This window comes from Panthera tigris, chromosome C2 (assembly GCF_018350195.1).
Source record: "Panthera tigris isolate Pti1 chromosome C2, P.tigris_Pti1_mat1.1, whole genome shotgun sequence".
NCBI classification, from domain to species: domain Eukaryota; kingdom Metazoa; phylum Chordata; class Mammalia; order Carnivora; family Felidae; genus Panthera; species Panthera tigris.
In genome coordinates, this window is record NC_056668.1 from 22,691,898 (window position 1) to 22,714,895 (window position 22,998).

At 34.0% G+C, this 22,998-nt stretch overlaps 1 protein-coding gene across 1 annotated transcript in view; it reads right to left on the minus strand.

Annotated features, from left to right (window-relative positions):
• The window catches only part of NCAM2 (neural cell adhesion molecule 2), a 223,505-nt gene extending 201,586 nt beyond the window's left edge, over nucleotides 1–21,919 (minus strand). The window contains exons 1-5 of the mRNA XM_007075055.3: nucleotides 21,892–21,919; nucleotides 21,534–21,608; nucleotides 17,558–17,764; nucleotides 14,776–14,919; nucleotides 7,722–7,859 (exon numbers count right to left, since the gene is read on the minus strand). Coding sequence (XP_007075117.1) covers nucleotides 7,722–7,859; nucleotides 14,776–14,919; nucleotides 17,558–17,764; nucleotides 21,534–21,608; nucleotides 21,892–21,919 — 592 coding nt within the window. The remainder of the gene's footprint in view (nucleotides 1–7,721; nucleotides 7,860–14,775; nucleotides 14,920–17,557; nucleotides 17,765–21,533; nucleotides 21,609–21,891) is intronic.
• Between the last annotated feature and the right edge of the window lie 1,079 nt (nucleotides 21,920–22,998).

Sequence of the window (22,998 nt, forward strand, 5' to 3'; positions counted from 1 at the left end):
TGAAATGTAAAATATTTTAATTACAGTATCTTGTGGCCACTATAAATTTCTTGAAATTTTCATTGTTGGTTTTACAAATGATGGTGTTCACATTATTAACCAAATGTTAGAGAAACATTTCAAAGACCAATCTCTACATGACCAGCCAGGGGATGGGTGAGTTCAGAACCAGGATCTGATTCAAGTAATGAGATAATTTTGTCTTCTCTTATAATTAGAGATTGAAAATAGGTTGTAAAATAAATGTATGTTTTTTCTACAGCCTTATAACATAACATTATGCCCTTTACGTGTACCTGGGAAATTCTGGGCAAAAGAGAAATACGGATTGAAGAAAAGGTAAGAAACTGTATTAACTTTTCACTCCAACTATTTATGTTGAGGAGATAGGCAAAGAGAAATGTTCTAGATATCCAAAGATGATTGATCTATCATCTATCTATCTATCTATCTATCTATCTATATTTCTATCTGATAGAGTGCACAGTTAGCTACATATCAACAGGGAACAGGTGTTTTCTGACTGATAAAAAAGGCAAAAGACAGGAACAAAGTTCCAAATAGCTGGGGAAGACCCCAGAGGATCCATATGCATTCTTCCCAATAACCACGGTCCTACAGCAACCTATAGCTTCATTATGATACATTTACATTGCGGTTTTGACCACCTCCCAGCTGGGGAAGGCCGCCATGATACTTCTGACAAAGAACTCCCGAACTCTCCCTTTGGACAGGTAGGAGGAGTCCCTTACATGAATGAAAGCAATTCCAGCCAGAAACAGCCCTATGACTCATAACATATGCAAACATAACAAGAAAAGATAATCTTGACCCCCGGTGAGGTCGCCACCTCTGGACCTGCTTGCTCTCAGACCTTGAGAGTGCACTTTCCCTTTGCCCATTATTAAACACCTGCTTGCTTAAGAGTTTGGCTCTGAATTCTTTTTGGCCAAACTCAAGAGCCAGGGCTGCGGAACAGGCCTCGCCGCTAACATATGTATCACATTTTCTATATTATGGAAATTTCTAAATGTTGGATAAAAGTAAAAAGAAAAAAATATTCTATATATTCCCAGTTATCTAATCTTTCATTTATTTTTTATATATTTTTAATGTTTATTTTTGAGAGACAGGGTGAGAGAGAGAGAGAGAGAGAGCAAGGGGCAGAAAGAGAGGGAGACACTGAAGCAGGCTCCAGGTTCCGAGCTGTCAGCACAGAGCCCAATGTGGGGCTCCCACCCACAAAATGCAAGATCATGACCTGAGCCAAAGTAGAAGGCTTAACTGACTGAGCCACCCAGGCGCCCCAAACTCTTAATCTTTTAAACTTAATTGGATCACTAAGGATAGAAATATTAACATCATAAAATATCTGGTTTTGACAAATGCTTATTTATTGACTCTTTGAATTATATATTATACATTATTGCTAAAATTAGAAATTCCATCATAATTTGCAATAATTAACTGCTCTGAATGATGAATTCAATTGTATTATTGACATACAAGAGGCTAGTTCACTGTATTTTATATTGTTATATTTCCTTTATGTTATATAACATTGCATAAAATTTAAAGAGAAAAAAATTTGACTTTTCATTTTTTTATAAAAAGAAAAGTACTTTTTCCAATTGTCTTAATTTTAAGAAATGGCTAGAAATGGGTAGGAATACTGTCTGAGGACCACTGCATTAACAAAGTGCACTCACTGTACATTCTGACACGTACTTGCACAAATATCTTCTGCCATTGTCATTTACCATTGATTTAATGGTAATGTTCAAAGGAAGACTAAAGACACAATCGCTTTAAAATTATACTACTAGGTATTTTCCCTCCACTCTACATTGTTCCTGCCTCCATTATCCCAAGTTTGAATTGGCAATTAGTGGATCACTCTTCACAAATTTACAAAAGATTCAGAAAATAATGAATCATTATACTTTAAAAGAGCATTTTATAAAAATAACTCTCTATTGACCATATTTTAAATTTAAAAGTTATTTCTAGGTCTGTCTTTTATATGGACATTTTCTGAGTAGTTTTAGAGAGCATTTTATTTAACTAAGTGCTAGGAACCTGATGAAGGAGAATGGGCATGTGTTAAAAAGAGAAATGATTTTGATCCTCTTTTAAAGAAATGTATCTGAGATTTTTATAGTAGTGTGCGTGTGTGTGGAAGGGTGTATAATAAGATTACATAGTAAAAAAGAGTGCAGGAATTTATAGAAAAGATGAACAGCCAATTTATCAAATGTGTAATAATATAATAAGGTATAATAATAAAAGGAAGGCAGCTGATGAAAGATTTGTGAAAATTTGTTAGGCATGTTAGAAAGCTTACTTGAAAATCCAATAAAGAACAGATGTAAACACATAAAACTGTGGAGAAATATTTCAGAAATATCCAGAGTACATCAAGGAGAGACAGGTGATTAGAAATAGAATATTGAAGTCATGTGGCAAGCTTTCTCTCAAATTATCAACCAGACCCATCTTTGAATTAATTTATCCACATCCTAACTCATTTTGGACTCACTTCCTCCAGGCTCATCATAAAAGATATCCTCTTTATGTGCAAGGTGTATCTTCCTTATAAATGTCCAACCACTTCCTCTATTCTTTAATTCAACCTTGTGATGTTTCCCATTTAACAGTTGATCCCAATAAGCTGAGGTAACAAATGTTGTGCCTTTGCTACCTTCATCCTTCAGTGAATGCAAAAGGTACATTTATCCTTCAAGTCACTGCAGTATGAATTTTGTCCAGGCTATTCAGATGATATCATTGACCCTAATGTCTCTTGTAATCTCATAATGGTCAAATTCAGCAAATATATTTCAAGTCTCACTATATGGGTCACATTTGTTTGCATTTAGTATGCTGGAAACCTAAAACCCACACTAAAAGTCTTCAAATTACCCTTGATTGCTCTAGCCTCTGTGACATACATGTGATACAAAGGCTTTGTTTCGAATAATACCTGATTATATACCTTCCCCTTCATTTCTTTGTCTTTTAGCACAAGCCACAATTATCTCTCCCTTGAACTCACTTCCTCTCCCTGCCTCCATCATTCTGTCAATTTCCTTGCTCTCTAGTTTGGATGTCAGTTCGTCTTTGCCTCATAGAAGAGAGTCCATAGTCCTCTATGACCTGACCCTCCGACTCTCCAGCTATATCTCATCTAACACTACCATCACTCCCCAAAATATCACATTCCAGTCACAGTTATTAGATATTTTTCACATCATACGACTTTTGTTTTTTCACAATCTGTTCTATTTGTCCTTCTGTCTCTTTCTCTCTGTTCTAAAAGGTAGCACTTTTCCACCAATAGATTTATCCCAAATACCAAGGAAGTCTCCCCTTAAGTTACATTAGGTGCTCCTTCTTATTAAAAAATAGTCTGTGAATATCTATAAAAATTGCCTTTAGTAAATGCTTTTGTATCCAACTGTCCCATAAACAATAAGGGACTTTAGTAAAGTTGATTATTTTAGTAAGATAAAACTCAAAGTGCCTTGAGGGAAATGATACATTAAGCCCGATAGTATTTTGAGCATAACACAGTGTGAAACACATAGCTAGCACTTCATACGTACCTGTTGAATCAATACACAAGTGCAATATAAATTAATACTGAAACTGCAGTAAAAAATCTTCAGTTGGATTTCCAATTGTCTGATAAGGTGATAAGAAAATCTCAAGAAATGATCACCATCAGAAGAAAATGGGATTATACGACATCTGCAGCGTACTCAGGGAAGTAATTTCAGAAGTATCCCTAGGTCATGTAGTGTTTAATTTGCTTATTTAAGTAGGAAAAGGCCACTGGCACTGCATTTGCCTGCTTTTCTGCAATAAACAACGGTTCTAAAATTCAGGGCTTAAAAAATGTGCTCTATTTCTTATTTATGTTATGTGTCTGCACCTGCAGATCAGCTATGACTCTGCTCCACATGTCTTCATTGAGGTATCCAAGGTGATGGAAAAGTCTCTCTTTGGGGTCATGCTAGTTTCATGTCAGAAGGAAAGAACATGATAAAAAAAAACAAAACATATCATTCTTCTTGCAGCCTAATTTCAGTCATAGTGTACATTGTTTGGTTATATGTGCCATTGGCCAGGACAAGTGGCTTCATCAGTTGGGTGGGGGTGCACAACTCTCCCACTGGAAGCGCCACAATCCACATGTCAATGAGCAGTAATACATAACCTCTTCAAGGGAGGAAAGAAAGTGTTTGCAAAAAAACTACACACAGGCATTGAGAAATATGATAAGAAAGTCAGAGAGGGAGTTAAGAAAAAAAAAATATTCCTAAGATTTAGTATTGTTGGTACCAAAGAGGAACCTAGCAAAAATACCTTTCAATTATTTATTGAAACAAAAGTATATGCATTGGAAGAAAAGAAACATGAGGGAAAAATTTTCAAGGAGCAAAAAATAAAAGAAAGAACAGAGTTTTTTCCAGAGCTAAGATCTCACAAGGAAGCAGTGAATATACATAAATAGTTGCTGGAGCCTTTGGTCAGGATTCCAGGGCACTTGAGGGGGAAGGAGACAAAGAAAGGAGGTCCAGGATAAAATCCAAATCATGATAAAAAAAACAAGTAGCAATTAAGAGAGAGGGGCTCGCAATATAAGTTGAGGAAAAGGTCATAGAACAGGTCATATTTGTAGTTGAAGAAAGATAAGGTGGATAAAGCTATTGCTTTTATTTTATGGTTATTTTTTGCAGCCTCGAACTTTCCACTGAAATATCTTCAAGAGGTTTTATAAGAGAGAAATATTAAGAAGATACTTTTAAGGAGAGCTCAACATTTAAAAGGAGCCAGTAACAGGACAAGAGTCAATAAGACTGTAGCAGAATGACTCTTCTGTCTGAAATAAAGGCAAAATGTGAGAGAAAAGCATAGATGAAATGGTGGCATTAGTCAATGCATTCCCTTGACAGGGTCCAAACGTATCATCCAGAAGGCGAATAAATCGATGGTTGATTTTTGTGAACACTGTTATTTTGAAGAAAAGTGATGCCAGGAATTCTAAGGTATGAGAGTTTTTGACCATAAAGGGGAAATGTGACTAATTAGAATGAGTGGAGATAAAGCAGTGTTTGAGCAAAGGTCAGATTAGGATCTGTAGTTGATTCTGTTAGAGGAAATTGGGATGTGGAAGGAGAATGATTTCCCTTTGGGAGGGTCAGTGGGATGCAGACAGAACAGAAAACTACCTACAGGATTGATCTGAGTGGCACAAAAGAACACAATCCAGTGATTATCCTCTTGTGAACCCCGGCATAATAGGAATAGATATACAGAACAAAATATTCCAGTTTGAGCGCTTACCATGATGGACTCGAAGATTCAAACTTTGTTAATTGAAAACAATTTGCTTCCTTCAAAATAAATATAATCATATATAAAAATTCACAGGTCAACTAGTGTGGAAACAGATTAGGACATTTATAAATGTGTTAAAGTATTTAAAATATTAATTTAATATTAATATTGTATTAAAATTACAATAGCAAAATAGTTAATAAAGGGTGAATATGCTATGTCTGCCAGATATCGTTTATTTTTTTATTAAAATTTTTTTAATGTTTATTTATTTTGAGAGAGAGAGAGAGAGAGAGAAGGGAAGGGCAGAGAGAGAGAAGGGAGAATTCCAAGCAGGATCCAAACTGTCAGCACAGAGCCCAACATGGGGTTTGATCCCATGGACCCTGAGATCATTACCTGAGCCAAAACCAAAAGTTGGATGCTTAATCAACTGAGCCCCTCAGGCGCCCCTCATTTCTTTTTATATCATATTTGAGTTACTGTTTTAGTGTAAAAATATAGGCATGATTTGACATATATATATATATGTGTGTGTGTGTATATATATATATATATATATATATATATGAATATATAACATCTAATAGTAAATATTTATATACTGCTTCCAAAACTTTACATATAATACTAATATTATAATCTCCATTTTCATAAAAGAATACTGAACACAGTATTTGCTTGTGACAAAATATATTTATATATGGCAACGAAAATTATTTTGGAAATAAAGCACACTAGAAAGTTAAGTCAATAATTAAACTCAATAATGTAAGTTATGTATGTGTACTGTATATAATAAAGACAGAAATAGTTTAGAGATACTTATAGATAATAGAAATAGATGGAGATATAGCTACAAACCTCCATTTTAAAACTATTCTTCATGCACTGAAATCTTCCACCTGTGTGGAAGGTCAAAATCTCCAGACTATAGTGCTCTTCATAAATACCAGACTCAACACCTCTAAAAAAGAAAATCTTTTCCTCTGAAGGCCTGGCACTTTGGCCTCCTCCATGAACATGTGCAATTTCTACGAGCCTGTCTAGCTTCCCTGTCATAACACCTATTCTATTCCATTATATTATCCACAAATCCCAATTAATTATAGGCTTGGAGAAGGAGAGAAAAAGATAGCAGTGTTTTAATATTCTCTTTGTCTTTCAGCATGAACTTTGTGGTTAAACTGCCTTTATTGCAGAAAAGGAAAGACCAATGAACTCTTTCAGAGGTATATGAGATTCCTAGTGTTCTCCAGTCTTAAAGAACTGGAGAGCTAGCTCGTGGCGGGATGGGGAAAGGATATAGAAGACACAGATTTATTCCTCCCTGTCCCAGCCCCAACTCATAGGAAATGTGTGGCTAACTCCTTAATTTTAGATCTTGTCTATCCCAGAAAGAACAAATGACATTCTGCTTATAGAACCCTGTGGGATTATAGGTACCACTAACTTTTTATTTTAAAACAGAAGAAAAACCAAAAGTGCATTTTGTGCAGTGTTACTACTAATATTTCCATATGGCTGAGGCATGGGCTACTCATGAATGAATGTTAGGGAAGAGGGGTTGGTGACCATAAAAGAAATCCAATGCCATGAAAAGTGGTTTTAATTTTGTCTCAAAGTTAACAGGAAGCATTGGCAATTTTAAGTGGTGAAAGGTTGGATGGAGAAGAAGTAGAATTATGGGACTGGGAGAAGAGGAAACAGCTTGTAGCAATTCAAGAAAAAGAAGAAAAGCAATTTGAAAGGGCAGCACTCTTATGGAGGGCATCATGGTAGAATATATTTGAGAGATGTTAAAAAGTGTGTTGCATATGTCAATTATAGATTAGATCATCAAAATGGAGGCACTAGGAGGATAACAATATATCTTCTGGGCTCATAGAATGTCATGTTAACACAGGCAGAAAATACAGCAGGAGAAGCCAAATTAGGAAGAAGAGATGTCATCGTGATGCCATAAACTTAGTTATTAATCTCCTTGTGGATTCAATTATTAAATTTAAATTTGAGAAAACCTACAAAACTGTTAAATAGATTAGTTTAAGCCACCAGTGATTCATGCAATTTAAAAGTCAAATCTAGTATGACACTTTACTATGTTTCACTTGGCATTCTTTCAACAACTACAAAGCCAGCAAAAGGCAACTACTCCCTTACAGAGTTGAAGAGTGAAAGAAGATGACAGTGTTAAATAAGTCGCAGATCCTGCCCGTGAGACTATAGACAATGTAATAGATGTGATCATAGAGGTGGGGAGATTTCCTCCAGGTACCAAAAAGGTTATTAAAGTGCCGTATTTACAGAGTTGCCCTTTTAATAAAAATATTGCTAAAATGCAACAATAAAATATGTACAAATTATTCTCTGCTTACCATTAACAATAACGATGATATCACGGAAGTCAATTTCTCCCCTAGCTTCCACTCTTCCTTCACACCTGTATATACCTTCATCACTTTTATTGATGTTGAGAATCTGCAGATTATTGTTGGCTAGCATAGCAAAGCGATCTAGAAAGTAAGCAAAGGGGAGGAAATGATATCAGTAATTGAAAGCAGAGTCCAGTATGTTCTAAATTGCTAAGAGTTAAAATATGGCACTTGTCTGACACTATCAAACTTTTCATCAACAAACAAATTCAAATTTGAAAGTAAAATGTAATTTCATGGCTTCAATTTTTCCACTCCACACTGCCTTGTTACACCTTTTTTTCTAAAATACATTCAAGACTTTATTTCCACATAAAATGGTTAGGCTATTATTTTCCCCTTGGTACTTTGAATGCAGAAATGATACACAAAAGAACAATGCTGAGAGATTAGATATTGCAGGCATGAAGACATTTTGACTGCAAATATGTAGCAACTAAAGGATGGAAAAGGGTTAGAAAATTGATTGAATAGCCTTCCTTACACAATAATTAAACTAATAATTTTGTATACCCTTAGGAGAAAGCTAAATGATACAATAATATTCAAGTCACATAAAGGACATATAAAATGGCCATATCTTGAATTTATTTGAATTTTTTTCTAAATGCAAGATAATCCACTTTAATAATGAATAGATTAGACTTTATTAATTTTATTTCAAGATTCCATTTTGTGTATGAGTGTATGCACATGAATATACATACAAATAGGCTGTTAGAGGGCATGCATTAGTTGATTGCTTAAAATAATCTGGCTAGCCTAGGCATCATCTCAGCCTGAACATGTTTTCCATAATGTCTGGTCTGTTTTTTTAGTCATGGCAATTTTGTTGCAGTGTTAGGACCTTTTCTCTTCTTATCAAGTAAACAATATTCTCACATCTAGTCCATTTTGAAACATGTTGTAAAAGCAGTATCTTAAATTTCATCAGTTAATATATCATTGAACATCATCTTTTTGGTATGCATAGTATTTGAGATACTTTGGTAAATATGAGAGAGACATCCTCAACCCCGTTGTACCTTTTGGTAAAGTAGAAATGGCATTAGTTTAAGGTGCTCTCTTCCAGGGTATTTACTGTTATACCATTAAAGGTTACTTTTTGGACCTATTCCAATGTTTACTGCTCTTCCCCTATCTGCTGGCTTGATAGACAGGTAGGGTAAACATGGAAGCCGCATGAGAAAAAGGTACAGCTTCCCTCAGCTTGGATCACTGAATGGATGGCTGGGGCTGCCGACTGGACATAATCTGCTATATTAGGTTGTTTTGGGTTCGATTCAGATTTGGGATTCATTTGCCATATGATTCCTTAGTACAATTTCTTAATGCCATACCAATTCTAGTTTGGACTACAAATACAAATAGGAGAGTGATCAGAATATGAGAAGACTGTGCTTAATACAGGTAAGGAAGAGATAATTAATAAAGAGCGGAAATAGGTAGATTCAGAGGCTCCCGGAAATAGAAAATATTGATTGTAAAGCAAGAGACACATGATTTTCAGCTCAGGAAGGACGATAGTCCCCCTTATTTATGGCTTTGCCTTCTGCAGTTTCATTTACCTTCAGTCAACCGTGGCCCGGAAGCAGATGATCCTCCTTATGACATCTTACCAGAACTATATCACAATGCCTATGTCATTCACCTCATTGCATCCCATCATGTAGGCATTGTATCATCTTGCCTCATCAAAGGAAAAAGGGTGAGTACAGTACAATAAGCTATTTTTAGAGAGTGGCCACATTCACATAACTTTTATTACAATAAAATTGTTGTAATTGTTCTATTTCATTATTAGTAATTGCTGTTAATCTCTTAATTTATAAGTTAAATGCCTAATTTATAAATTAAACTTTATCATAAGCACATTTTTTTTAGAAAAAAAGTATATACAGGGTTTGGTACTTCTGGTAGCCACTGGGGAGTCTTGAAACATATCTCCTGTGGACATGGAGGGACTACTATACAAACTTTCCCATAATATTTATTTCTTCTTTAGGTTGACCCAAAGAAGAGAGACACAAATTTTTATACATACGCTTTCCCTGGTAAATTTTCCTTTTCTCTAAGAAAAGCCTGGAGAAAAAGAATCCTCAAGAAATTTTAAAGTTTAACTCACAAGAAGTCCTGGAATAACTCAGAACTCCTAAAAATTAAGAACGTTTCAAAGTCAATTAAAAGAGCCTCTACTTGAGCATGTGGCTGGAAATTAGAATGAGAAGCAATTATAAATTGTAATAGTTCAAACTTAGGGATGCTCATAATTATACCTTGATTATTGTAGTATTTTTAAATTACTAAAATATGTATTATCCTTTAACTATAATGTTCTTTAACACTTATAGGATACTTAGTTACAAAATTAGTAAGCAGAAGAATTATTTTAATCAGGAAGGCAATATTTGATATAAAAAGGAAAATGACTTGAATGTCTATAATACATATTTTGATAGGAATAAATCAATCTTTCTTCTAATTGTAAACTTTTAATCAAATGGCCATTTTAATATAGTATTTCTACTGTCTGAGAGAAGTTATTAGAACATTAGAAAAATAGTAGTTACCTGCTAAATGTAAATACATCCCAATGTTTCCATACAGAAAACAAACCATGTGAAAATTGCATGTCAAATTGTAGATATGGGTGTCAAGTCCATGGAATGATATAGTGAACTATCAAACTGAAGTACATCATGAATATGTGCTTGTAGAAAACACTTGAAGAAAGCACTGCTTCAATCAATTACACATAACTATGGATATTAGGACTATTTGACTATTAGAGGTTATTAGCTTCTCTCAATTATACAGAACTTTCGTGTTTTTTTTAAATTTCATTATTGCATTAAAAAATAAATGAAAAAATGTAATACTCAGGAAGTGATCTGCTTTATGCTTCTTTAGGCAGATTATTTTCTAGCCCTCTTTTGTTCTCATTCCCCAGCCACTGATGATATGTCTCATCTACTCTTATGGCTTCAATTACCATCAATATTTTGAGTCTCACAATTTTTCTTCAGACAAGACCATTACCTGAATTAGAAAAGTCTGTAACAGTATAGCAGATGTACCTACTGAAAAGGGTTGGAAATACTTTAATCTCAGCAAACTTAAAATTCACTGTACTATTTCCACCTGAAATTTCTCATATGGTCTCTCCAGTTCTGTCTTAGCATGTCTGTACATTGAACTATTTGCCCGAGTCCAATTCCTTGAATCATCCTTGACTTCTCCATCTCCCTCCATCTACATATCCAATTAAATCCCATGTCCTGTCACTTCCCCCTTTATCATTACTTAGTCTAAATCTCCTTCTCCTTCAGCAATTATTTCATTAGGGTTTGAACTGTTATCAATGCCTGGAGTTTTGCTTTGACTACCATCCAACTCATTCTTCTCACTGAAGCACTAATATCCTTCCCAAATTCATATCAGGTCATGTTACTGCTCTGATTAAAATGCTTTAGTGATGTTGCTTTTGGATAAATTCCTTAGCAGAGATGTCAGGGTCATTATGACTCGGCTCAACCTTCCTTTTCAGTCTCCTATCTTATTAGTTCTTTATGACCAACCCTAGTTTATATTTATCTATTAGTATAAGTATTCCAGTTGCACTTATTCATAAATTTTCATTATAATAAACTTATTCCAGGTTCTAGAGCACCATTCATGGTATTTTTCACCTCCAGGCCACTGCAGATGATGTTCTCCCTCCTGACAAGTCCCCACCACTTAAGTGTTACTTCTCTATTCAGCAGGCATCTTGGACTCCCACCTCTGCCCTAACTAGTTGAGGTATTCTTTCTTTATTATCTTCTATCATTACACTTTCCTTCTCATAGACTTCAACATACTTTGTTTTCACTGATTTCTCTATTAATCTTTTCTACTAGATTATTAGCATTTGAAGGCAGTGAACTTGTTTATCGAGTTAACTATGAATAACAACCACCTAGCATGCTAGATGGCACATAGTAGGCTTTCAACAGCTAGTTCAAAATTGAATGAATTTCTATACTGGAGGGAGATTACATAAAAAAATATTGAACAAGATGATTTTATCCACAGTTTTTAATGCAAAAAGGGTACTTCATTTGGCAATGATCAAAGCACTTAGAATATTTTAGAAATAACTTTCAAACTGGCTGAGGTTGAAACAGGCATCTGCGATATCATATCCCTCCATTGAGGGATCCTAAAAGTCAGGATTTTCAACTTTTGTAACAAAATGCCACCTTTACTTCCTAAATGCTTAGGTTATTTAGCAGATGGGTTATTTTCAGCAAGTAGCATGGAAAGGACCTCCACTCAGAATATTTTGTTGGAATTTTAATTAAGACTACCTGCCATACAGCTGCTACCAAAAGCATGGGTAATAAGATGGACATATCCAAGCCTTCATTATTTCATCTAGAGCCTGCAAACTTTACTCACGCACCACATTAAGGCTTCAGAAAGTTACCTGGATACACCATATTCTTCTAAATCCCCTTATATGTTCCTTTCAAGGTTATAAAACTAATCTTTTTAAAAAAAATTTTTTTTAATATTTATTTATTTTTGAGAGAGACAGAGACAGAATGCGAGTGGGTTAGGGGCAGAGAGAGAGGGAGACACAGAATCGGAAACAGGCTCCAGGCTCTGAGCTATCAGCACAGAGCCCAACGCAGGGCACGAACTCACGAGCCATAAGATCATGACCTGAGCTGAAGTCGGACGCTCAACCGACTGAGCCACCCAGGTGCCCCTATAAACCTAATCTTATTCCATTAGCTTTAATAAAGGGATCATACAAGGTATAATCAGATGAAGAATATTATTTCTTGTAAATTATTTATGAATGTACAAGCTGTCCAACAATAAACTACGTGGCAGGTTCCTCTGATATTAAAAGGTTAGAAAAGCTTGCCCTTCCTCACAATTCACCTAATTCCTTTATGTCCTAGAACTAAAAAGAAAAAAAGATGTCATTTCTTTTCTTTGCTTGCCATGCAATTCAGAACTAGGTTTCATGCTTAGACTAGTCCCTTCACTTACATGGGATTTTTTTATTCTAGATAAAACCTGAGTGTCTATAATTTTGGTAAAACTTCTTCTCAACATTTAAAAACTCAATGAGAAGGAAGGAGAAAGATCAATGTCATTTTGCTGAGAACCTGATATATACACAAAAATTTTATTCATTCATTTAACAAATATTTATTATATGCCTAAAGTCTTATTTGAAACTCACAAGCATTGTTTAAAATAGAGATAATAACCCACTGTTTACAGATACAGAATCTGAATTAGATAACAGTTAGAAAAGCTTTCAAAGCATCACGGCCAAGGAGTAGAGCCATAATAGAATTCTACCTTCAAATACGTCCGTCCCTGCATACTGGAGAAAAGTGTGTGAGTCGTGGCAGAGAAGCAGTGTTCCTCCAACACCATCACACTGGACTATAAGTCCTGGCTTTGAGCCTTTTGTTCCATGTGTCTTTTAAAAACTATAATTCAGGGGCGCCTGGGTGGCTCAGTCGGTTGAGCGGCCGACTTCAGCTCAGGTCATGATCTCGCAGTCCATGAGTTCGAGCCCCACGTCGGGCTCTGTGCTGACAGCTCAGAGCCTGGAGCCTGCTTCAGATTCTGTGTCTCCCTCTCTCTGACCCTCCCCCATTCATGCTCTGTGTCTCTCTGTCTCAAAAATAAATAAACGTTAAAAAAATAAAAATAAAAAAATAAAAACTATAATTCATTTCAAAACCTTCTTGTAATTAAGGTTTACAATAAACCAGATGTACACTTAAAGCCTAAGATGAGGCAATGTGAAAATGTTTAGACATTGTCATTTAACTTCTATACAAGAACTGCCTTTTCTTTATTATTGAGGGTAAAATAGCTGAAAATACATTATACAATGTACTCATGTGATATGTTAATAAAATATAAAGCAGTTGTCCTAAAATAAAATAAGAGGAAAAAAAGTACCATTTCTCACCTATTATAATACAGAAAAAGAGAGCTAGTCGATAACTGACAAGCACTGAAAATGCCAAGACCAGAAAAATTATCTCAAAATTAAAAAAAGACTATTAAACATGATTATGATACATTCTCTGTACATACTCAAAAATAGATACTATCTGCTTTCTCTCCTTTATGCTATAAAAGTTTTATCTCTTAGAAACACACAACGGAATCATCCAAGATGGAAAGTATTTAAAAAGATTCAATTATTTCGTATCTCTCTGCAATGCAGGTGCATTGAAAAATATTCTAAATTGAAAATGCTCCCAATGCACAATGGTAAAATAGCATAATGTAAGCAAATTATGCTTTCAATTTCAGATGTCATATTATTCTGGAATTTTAGCTCAGTCTGAATCAAAATTATGAAGACAATTTGAATGAATGTACTTTTCTGTCTATTATCCATATGCATCATACCATAATATTTAGAACATGTAGGTGTCTTTGAGAGAACAGTGCCAGAATAATAAATAGGATTCATATGGTTATTATTTTAAGATTACAGAGTGAGCCCATGGGATCATGTATAAACTGTAATATATAGAATTTGAAGGCATCAGGATTAATTCTTTCTTTTACTTATTACCCTTCTACTGTTTTTACTAAGTTTTTCTTGAACAGGATAAGGGTAAGCAAACTTTTTCTGTAAATCTGCAAGTGATAAGTATCGTATACTTTGTAGGCCACATCATCTGTATCACAGCTGTTCAACCCTGTCCCCAAAGCAGCCATGCAAACTGTGTAATGGTCAGGATTGGCTGTAATCCCATGACACCATACAAAAACAGCAGAGAGGCTGACTGTGGCCCAAGACCCATGGTTTGCCAACACCCACTTTAGAGCTGGAAGATTCTCAAAACCGTTTGATACTTGAGATCAAAAAAAATAAAATTTCTCTATTCAGTCAGGTAGATTCAGTCTCTTTAAAAATTGCAATATTATTAGAACATATAATTTAGGGAGTTACCAAAATACTAACTGTCGGAAATAGCGGTGACTTCCTCATTATGATACAACCAGCTGACAGCAGGGGCAGGTGAGCTGCTAACTCGGCAAACCACTTCTGCATCCTCCCCTTGTTTGAATTCTTGAGGAGATACCACTTCTCTGAAAGTGAGTTTTTCTGCATCAAGAAAGTAAAACAAACCGTAAAAGTATTATTGCTCACTTCTCCCAATAAAATATTCCAAAATCTGTGTGTGGATTGATGCTGCAATAAAATCATTAGTTAATGCTAGATCTTTTAAAACCTGATTCCAGATAATGTGATTCCTCTACTCGAGAACTTCCCATCTCACCGAGAAGAAAGGTCAAAGTCCTCGCGATGCCAGACTAGGTCCTATGTGAACTGGAGTCAGCCCCCCAACTCCAATCCCAGTATCTTCTCTCTTTTCCAAGTCCCTGTGATCCAGACAAACTGTCTTCTTTGCAATTCCTTGAACACTCCAGGTTTGTTCTCATCCTTGGCCATCTGTGCTCCTCTGAATCCCTTCAGATTTCTGCTGCACCTTCACAAGTAAAATAACCATCTCCCTTCCCCATTCAACTCCTCTCTTTACCCCCTTATTTCCTTCACTATAGAATTCTAAAGCATGGATATCTAGCATTCATGTATTCTTCTAAGCTCATTCATTGGTTGTGTTTCTCCGCTCACTAAAATATAAGTACCAAGTAGCCAGTGACATTTTCTGTTTTAGTTACTACTCCTTAGGACTTAGAATATTGTGTGTTATGTAGTAGACACCCAGTAAGTGTGTTGAATGAATGAATGAACATAGATATTTATGCTTGTTGAGAAATTTTCAAAAAAGTTATTCATTGTTCTTGCCAGGAAAAAAAAGTCATTTCTTTAGTATACAAACAAAACACCAGCCACCTTCCTTTGCATCATTCAAAGTAATGAAAAATCTTTCCAAATATTATGTCCATGAAATGACAGTTTCAATTTAATTTTTTCTACTTATCAAATAGGTACAGTAGGAATCACATAAACAAATATACTACCTTTTCTTAAGGAGCTTAGAAACTAAAAGGAGTAGGGGGAGTCTAAATCAGGAAAAATGAGGACAATACTATCCCAACAAATTGCCCTGCACATCAAAAAGGAAGTCATGGCATGGGAAGACTTTGCCTTTTTTTCTCATGTCGTATCTCCCAAATAATAACAATAAAGCTGTAGGGAGGGGGTGCCTTATGAGTTATTATTTCAAAAATTTGTAATTTTTCACATATTTTTCATTAATATGTGGTAAAAATACTATCACATATGAATTGTGAGGCATTTTTCTAAGGAGTTTATACAATATTAATTAATGTAGTGCTCAAAACAATTCTATGTAAGAGGTAGGTACTACTATTATTCCATTTTATTTTTTTTTTATTTTTTTTAACGTTTATTTATTTTTGAGACAGAGAGAGACAGAGCATGAACAGGGGAGGGGCAGAGAGAGAGGGAGACACAGAATCTGAAACAGGCTCCAGGCTCTGAGCTGTCAGCACAGAGCCCAACACGGGGCTCGAACTCACGGACCGTGAGTTCATGACCTGAACCGAAGTCGGACGCTTAACCGACCAAGCCACCCAGGCGCCCCTATTATTCCATTTTATACATGACGAAACTGAAGACAGAGAGGTTAGGCAATTGCTCAAGGCCACAAAATTAAGTGATACAGCCTGGTTTCACCCCTAAGGAGTCAACAGGCTTCATTCATAGTATTCTTAAACATGATTCCTAAATGTTCACCAACTGATGAATGGATAAAGAAATCGTGGTTTATATACACAATGGAATACTACATGGTAATGAGAAAGAATGAAATATGGCCTTTTGTAGCAATGTGGATGGAACTGGAGAGTGTTATGCTAAGTGAAATAAGTCATACAGAGAAAGACAGATACCATATGTTTTCACTCTTATGTGGATCCTGAGAAACTTAACAGAAAACCATGGGGAAGGGAAAGGAAAAAAAAAAAAAAAAAAGGTTAGAGAGGGAGGGAGCCAAAACATAAGAGACTCTTAAAAACTGAGAACAAACTGAGGGTTGATGGGGGGGTGGGAGGGAGGAGAGGGTGGGTGATGGGTATTGAGGAGGGCACCTGTTGGGATGAGCACTGGGTGTTGTATGGAAACCAATTTGACAATAAATGTCATATTAAAAAAAAACATGATTCCTATATGTAAGAAAGGGGAAGGAATATAGAAAACTGTCAATCTTAATTCCTAAAATCAAGTGTAAATATGGAAAATCATCTTAAAGAAAATTCTGTTGGTGAAGAATCCAGCTAGATATTATTCTCCACTAGATGAATTTCCAGCTTTTTCTGTGTCTACTCCTGTTCACTGACCCTCAATTCTCATTCTAGACTGGTCACTGCTATCATATACGTAATGTCATTTGTTCTAATCCTGACCTTTTATTTTAGAGTGAAAAACTACTTCTGATAAATTTCCTAACACTAAATATTCTACTGTTTTCTATTTACCCAATAGATTTTTAATGGCTGGAGAACATGAAAACATTTTCATCTCTATTATTTTACCAAGAGAATTGGCTCCATCTATATTTATAATAAACTATTTCCTATTATCGATTCCATTTTAGAGATGCACCATGGCAAAATATAAATAAACTGATACTTGCAATGGTCTTACAACATTATCTAGCACATAGTTATTAATGGGTGTTAATTTTTACTAAATGCATTATGTTCAAGTTTTTATACAACCACAAATTCAATTAACTAATAAATGCATAACTTACGGTAAATTTCCAATACAACTGTAGCTTCTTGTGTCTGTCCTTTGGCATCTGTTGCTTGACAACGATATATCCCTGCATCCTCTATATTTGCGTTGTAGATGGTTAATCGTGATCTAACACCTTCCTTTTGCACTGCTACCCTCTGTGTTGAAATTATCTTCTCCCCTTGAGGATTATACCAATCTATACTCTCAGGTTCACCAATTGCTGCAGAGAGCCATGGAAAAGAAATGTTTGAAAATATGTCTCAAGTGTTTGTTTTGGCATTGACATTTACTATTATGTAACAACTTTTAACAATTTAGAAAAAAAAATGTAAATAAGAGAAGGCTGGAAGTCTCAAAATCTTACAAAATTGAAAGTAAACACAAATGTTAGCACACATGTTCATCTTTATTTATCCAATGTTGAGAATTCAGCCCTGTTTGCGTAAGCAAAACCCAAAAGTTCTATAGGAAACTTCCAGTATGGAATTTCAGCCCTGATAGTTGAAACTTTACCATAGCAATCTATGAACTATTACTACAGTTAAGTTATGAAACTGCCTTGGCCACTGTGTCAGACATAAATTATATGTGATAGATATATCTGACCAGAAACACAATTACTAACATGATTTCACCTGTTCCCAAGTCTCTTTGCTAGGGTCAGGAGACAGTACTTTTTTCCCCGATAAAGCACAGCTCATAAAAATGTAAATCTTATGCAAAATCAACTTTGGCTTTTGATAATACTGAATTTGGAATTAATTCCCCAAGTTGTTAAACTTGTACAGATAAGGCCAATGACTATTTTTAAAATGGAGCCCTAATCTTTTTTCTCAACTAAAATGAATAGTTTCATCATTTTAATCTAAAACTGTTAACTATTTAATCACATGATAATTAGAATGCATTGAAATGATACTTATACTGCTAAGCAATTACAACCAAATCATTACAAGGTAAACATTTATTTCAGTTTTCCAATTCAGAATCCAGGTTATTATCCTCTTCGTAAAAGCTGAAACTTCCAAAGTTTGCTTTTACTGACAAAAAGGATGTATTTCACCTAATTACTTGAAGGATAATTTGTGGAAGCGGTATGTGCTATTAACTCAAAAGTATCAGGGGAAATGCATAAAGGGGAAATGCTAACATCTGCAGGACCACTTTGAAGAACATTGTTCCTTCTTATACTTTTCCCAAGAAATGGCTTTAGAAACAAATTATTGTGTTTTCCATATCAAATTAGACATGCTGGAGCAAAAAGTATGAAAGAACATTTAGCTTAAAATATTAAATGGATCTTAGTTATGTTATCTTCAGATCTTTCTGGACAGAACTATAAAACCACAGTGGTTACGGGATAACTCATTTAGGGGATGTATTTGTTTTAATTCCCATCTCCATAAAGAACTACAAATGAGTAATTTAAATGAACATCATTTTAAATTTGAACAATATAAACTTTCATTTTATACAGTAAATTATATAGGACATTCTGTGAAATATTTTGGATATTTTCACTCTTGATAATATGGTATAAAATTTCATTCTCATGGAGAATTCATTTTGAATTTTCATAGAGCAGTCATGACTCTCTTTTTTAAAAATTTTTTTTAATGTTTATTAATTTTTGAGAGACAGAGCACAAGCAGGGGAGGGACAGAGAGAGGAGACACAGAATCTGAAGCAGGCTCCAGGCTCTGAGCTGAAAGCACAGAGCCTGACAAGGGGCTCGAACTCACAGGCCATGAGATCATGACCTGAGCCGAAGTCAGACGCTTAACTGACTGAACCACCCAGGCACCCTATCATGATTCTCTTTTGATGACATCTCTAATAAATAATTTCCTTTAAAACTTTTCATATTTTTTATTAAGCCTGAACTACTGTATATACTGGATATACAGTACTGAACTACTGGATATACTAATAAATAACATTACAATTTTTATTTTCTTAAAAATGTGGAGTACAAATTCATTTGCTAATTATGACATAATCTTATTTAGCTCTCTGAAGTTCTGACTCCCTTCTAGTGTAAATTTAAGACATTCATTTTACTGGATTTAGATGTCTATGTTCTAGTGTCAGGAAACTTTAGAGTCATGTCAACTTAGTCAACCTTGTAATAAAATATATTATATATATATATTTTGTAAATATTTATATATAATATATATTATATATGTTATATATATATTTTGTAAATATATATATAATATATGATATATATTATATATATATTTGCAAACCGGAATGCTTCCATATATATATATATATATATATATATATATATATATATATATATATAAAATATGTATATATATATATATATATGGAAGGGTTGCAAGGTTTTCTAGCATCTTTATTTTTAGATTCTTGTTTCACTATTGTGTATTTAACATATATAAGACTGCTTCCACAATAACAATATGGCTCTTGGTTATACATCTTTGTATAAAAGGAAAAAAGATGTTTAATTATTTTGCCTTATTTTAAGAGCAAAACGTAGTACCATTGAATGATGTTAATTCATTCTTTTAAATTATTCCTTACTTTGACCTTATGTAATACCTACAGATGTAATAACATTATGTAGTGCATAACATATATATATATAACATAAATAACATATATTATATATATGTTATATATAATGAATCTAAGAAAATAATACAATGTCATTTTCAAACTTAATTTTTAGACTATTTAATTATTCTGTGAATATGTTACACAATTGAGCTATGTATGTGCATCTGTGCATTTGTGTATATAAAATATGGATAAGATTTAAAAACAATGATCTTTACTCTTATTCCAAAGCTCTGCTGACATGATAAGTGATATTGAACCAATATCTCACTTGCTGTCTTCCTTTCTACTTGTCAATATGCAAAAATATGTATCAACAGACCTATCAATTTAGTTAGACCTTTAGGAAGGCAAAATATGAAGAATCATGCCCTCCTAGTTTTTCATAAGATGTGATATTATATATACATACTCTAATGTAATATATATTATAATGTATTATATATGATTTATAAATATGTTATAACTTTCTATCTTTTTTGAGAGAGAGAGGAGAGAGAGAAGAGCACAAATGGGGTAGGAGCAGAGGGAGCGGGGGAGAGAGAGAGAATTTTAAACAGGCTTCATGCTCAGCACAGAGCCCTGTGAACTGTGAGATCATGACCTGAGCTGAAATCAAGAGTCAGCCGCTTAACCAACTGAGCCACCCCAGCCACCGTATGTGAATATTTTTCATAACTTTACGTATGAAGGCTTATATGCATAGAAATGAATTTGATTAATATAAATAGAAGTACAATGTGTGCATTTGTGACTTCTACAGTACGCTAAATTAGAATTTGTCACTTAAGTATTTAAATGTCTTCTGAAAAAATTCTGCATGTGCATAATTAAACTAAATGAGGTCCATATAATTTCCCACAGGTATTATGATATATGACACTTTTGATTAATAGTCATAAAATTCTTGCCAAAGTTTTGCTGATTAAATATCTTTTTTTTAATTCACTTTTCATAAGGACAGATTTGATTTGCTTTGTCTGAAAGTTTTCATTCAGGTATAGCTATAATGCAGTGTGCCATATCTAATTTATTCATTGCATATTTATAAAAGTAATTCAGTTATAATATTTATATTCATCCTAATATTATTATTTATACAGGAATAACATTTGAATTTATTTAAGTTATTGTGGATACATTTTATTTGATAAGTTATTTTCAAAATAAGTGAGCTAGTTTGATGGTCAAAATTAATAATTTGAAATTAACAGAAATAAACTCCATAGTTTTTAATATGTAAAATATGGCTAACACCTTCCATCATCAGAAGCCCAGTGGTATTATAAGATTTTATTTTTGGAGAATTATTTTTCACTATTTAAATTTTGCCAATGTATAATATTAATTAAAGCCAAAACAAGTAATCATCTTAAAATATTTGTACACATACATACCTGTACATGTGAAGAATTTAGATTCACCCACGCTAAGCTCTACTTTGCTAAGTGAAATTGTCACTTGAAGAAGAGCTGAAAAAAAATTTAAATAATAATTAAGTATGGTTTTAAACATAAATTCTAAGATTTTATCACATGATCTATAAACTACATGATCCAAACAGAAACTATTTTCCTATAAATTTTTATTACCTGTAAGAAGAAATGGAACTTTTATAAAATACAATCTAATTATAAAAATCAAACAACATTATGTCTGTTACATTAGTATAAAATTTACAACTAGACCAAATACAGGACTTAATTAACCTAACATGTTGAAATTTATTTCCCAAGTAAATGAATAAATTCATACTCACTTCCATATTTACATTCTTGGCCATATACGTGCTACCACATGGGGCAAAAACTACAGAAAATTCTTGCCCAATATTTGGAATCTTATTTGAAATCCTATACTGTCATTATAACAATAGAAATATAAATTAACTACATTTTGGCTACCTACTAAGTTATTTCCATGAAAGAAGGAAAAATATTGCATAAGAAACATGAATAAACACTATTTTCACAAGATAAATAAATTAAGTGAAGGAACCAGGACAATGGCAATAAAATAGAGGAGCTGTTTAATAAGTTTATTGTCAAATTTGAAAATAAAATAGCTGAATACTCTAACATGTTAGAAGATAATTAGAATTATAGTTTAATACAAATTGAAAGACGTGTTTCTAATAATATGGTAGACAAGATAATGTAACTACATCCCAAACCCATTCCACCATCTCTTACTTCCCGACACGCATTATCTGAGTTTTCAGTAAAGTAATGGAGTCTCAAGGGGAAAAAAAAATGAAGAAAAAAAAAATCTAAAAGCCAGAGTATAAAGTGTTACTGACAATCTGTGGATGGTAGTAACCAAAAGGTGCACAGATAGTACAAACATAGGATCAAAACTTGTCTATAAAAGGGGATGCTATAGAACACCAGATAACACTGGACCAGAATAAAATTCACCCTTAGGAACGAGAAGGGGATACAATAAATCAGCCCACTAGCAGAAAGGCAGTGATAAAGAGAGTTAAGTTGTTTTATTGTTTGGTTGGTTGGTTGGTTGGTTGGTCGGTTGGTTGGTTGGTTGTTTTAAATAGGCTCCAGGCCTAGCATGTGGAGCTTGAACTCAACCTAGAGATCAAGACCTGAGCTGAGATCAAGAGTCCGACGCTTAGACTGAGCCACACAGGCGCTTCCACATGGCCTAAGATTTTTGTAAATGAAGTTCTTCTTAACCTAAACTCATATTCTAACATTATAAAAACCATGGTCAAATAAGGCACTATGAGCAAGAGTCAATTAAAACATCCAAAAGGAAAAACAGACCCTCGAAATTTCAAAAAATGGAATTAGGCTAAAAGTGTAACTTAACTATGTTGAAAACAACTAGAGAAATGAAATGTAGAAT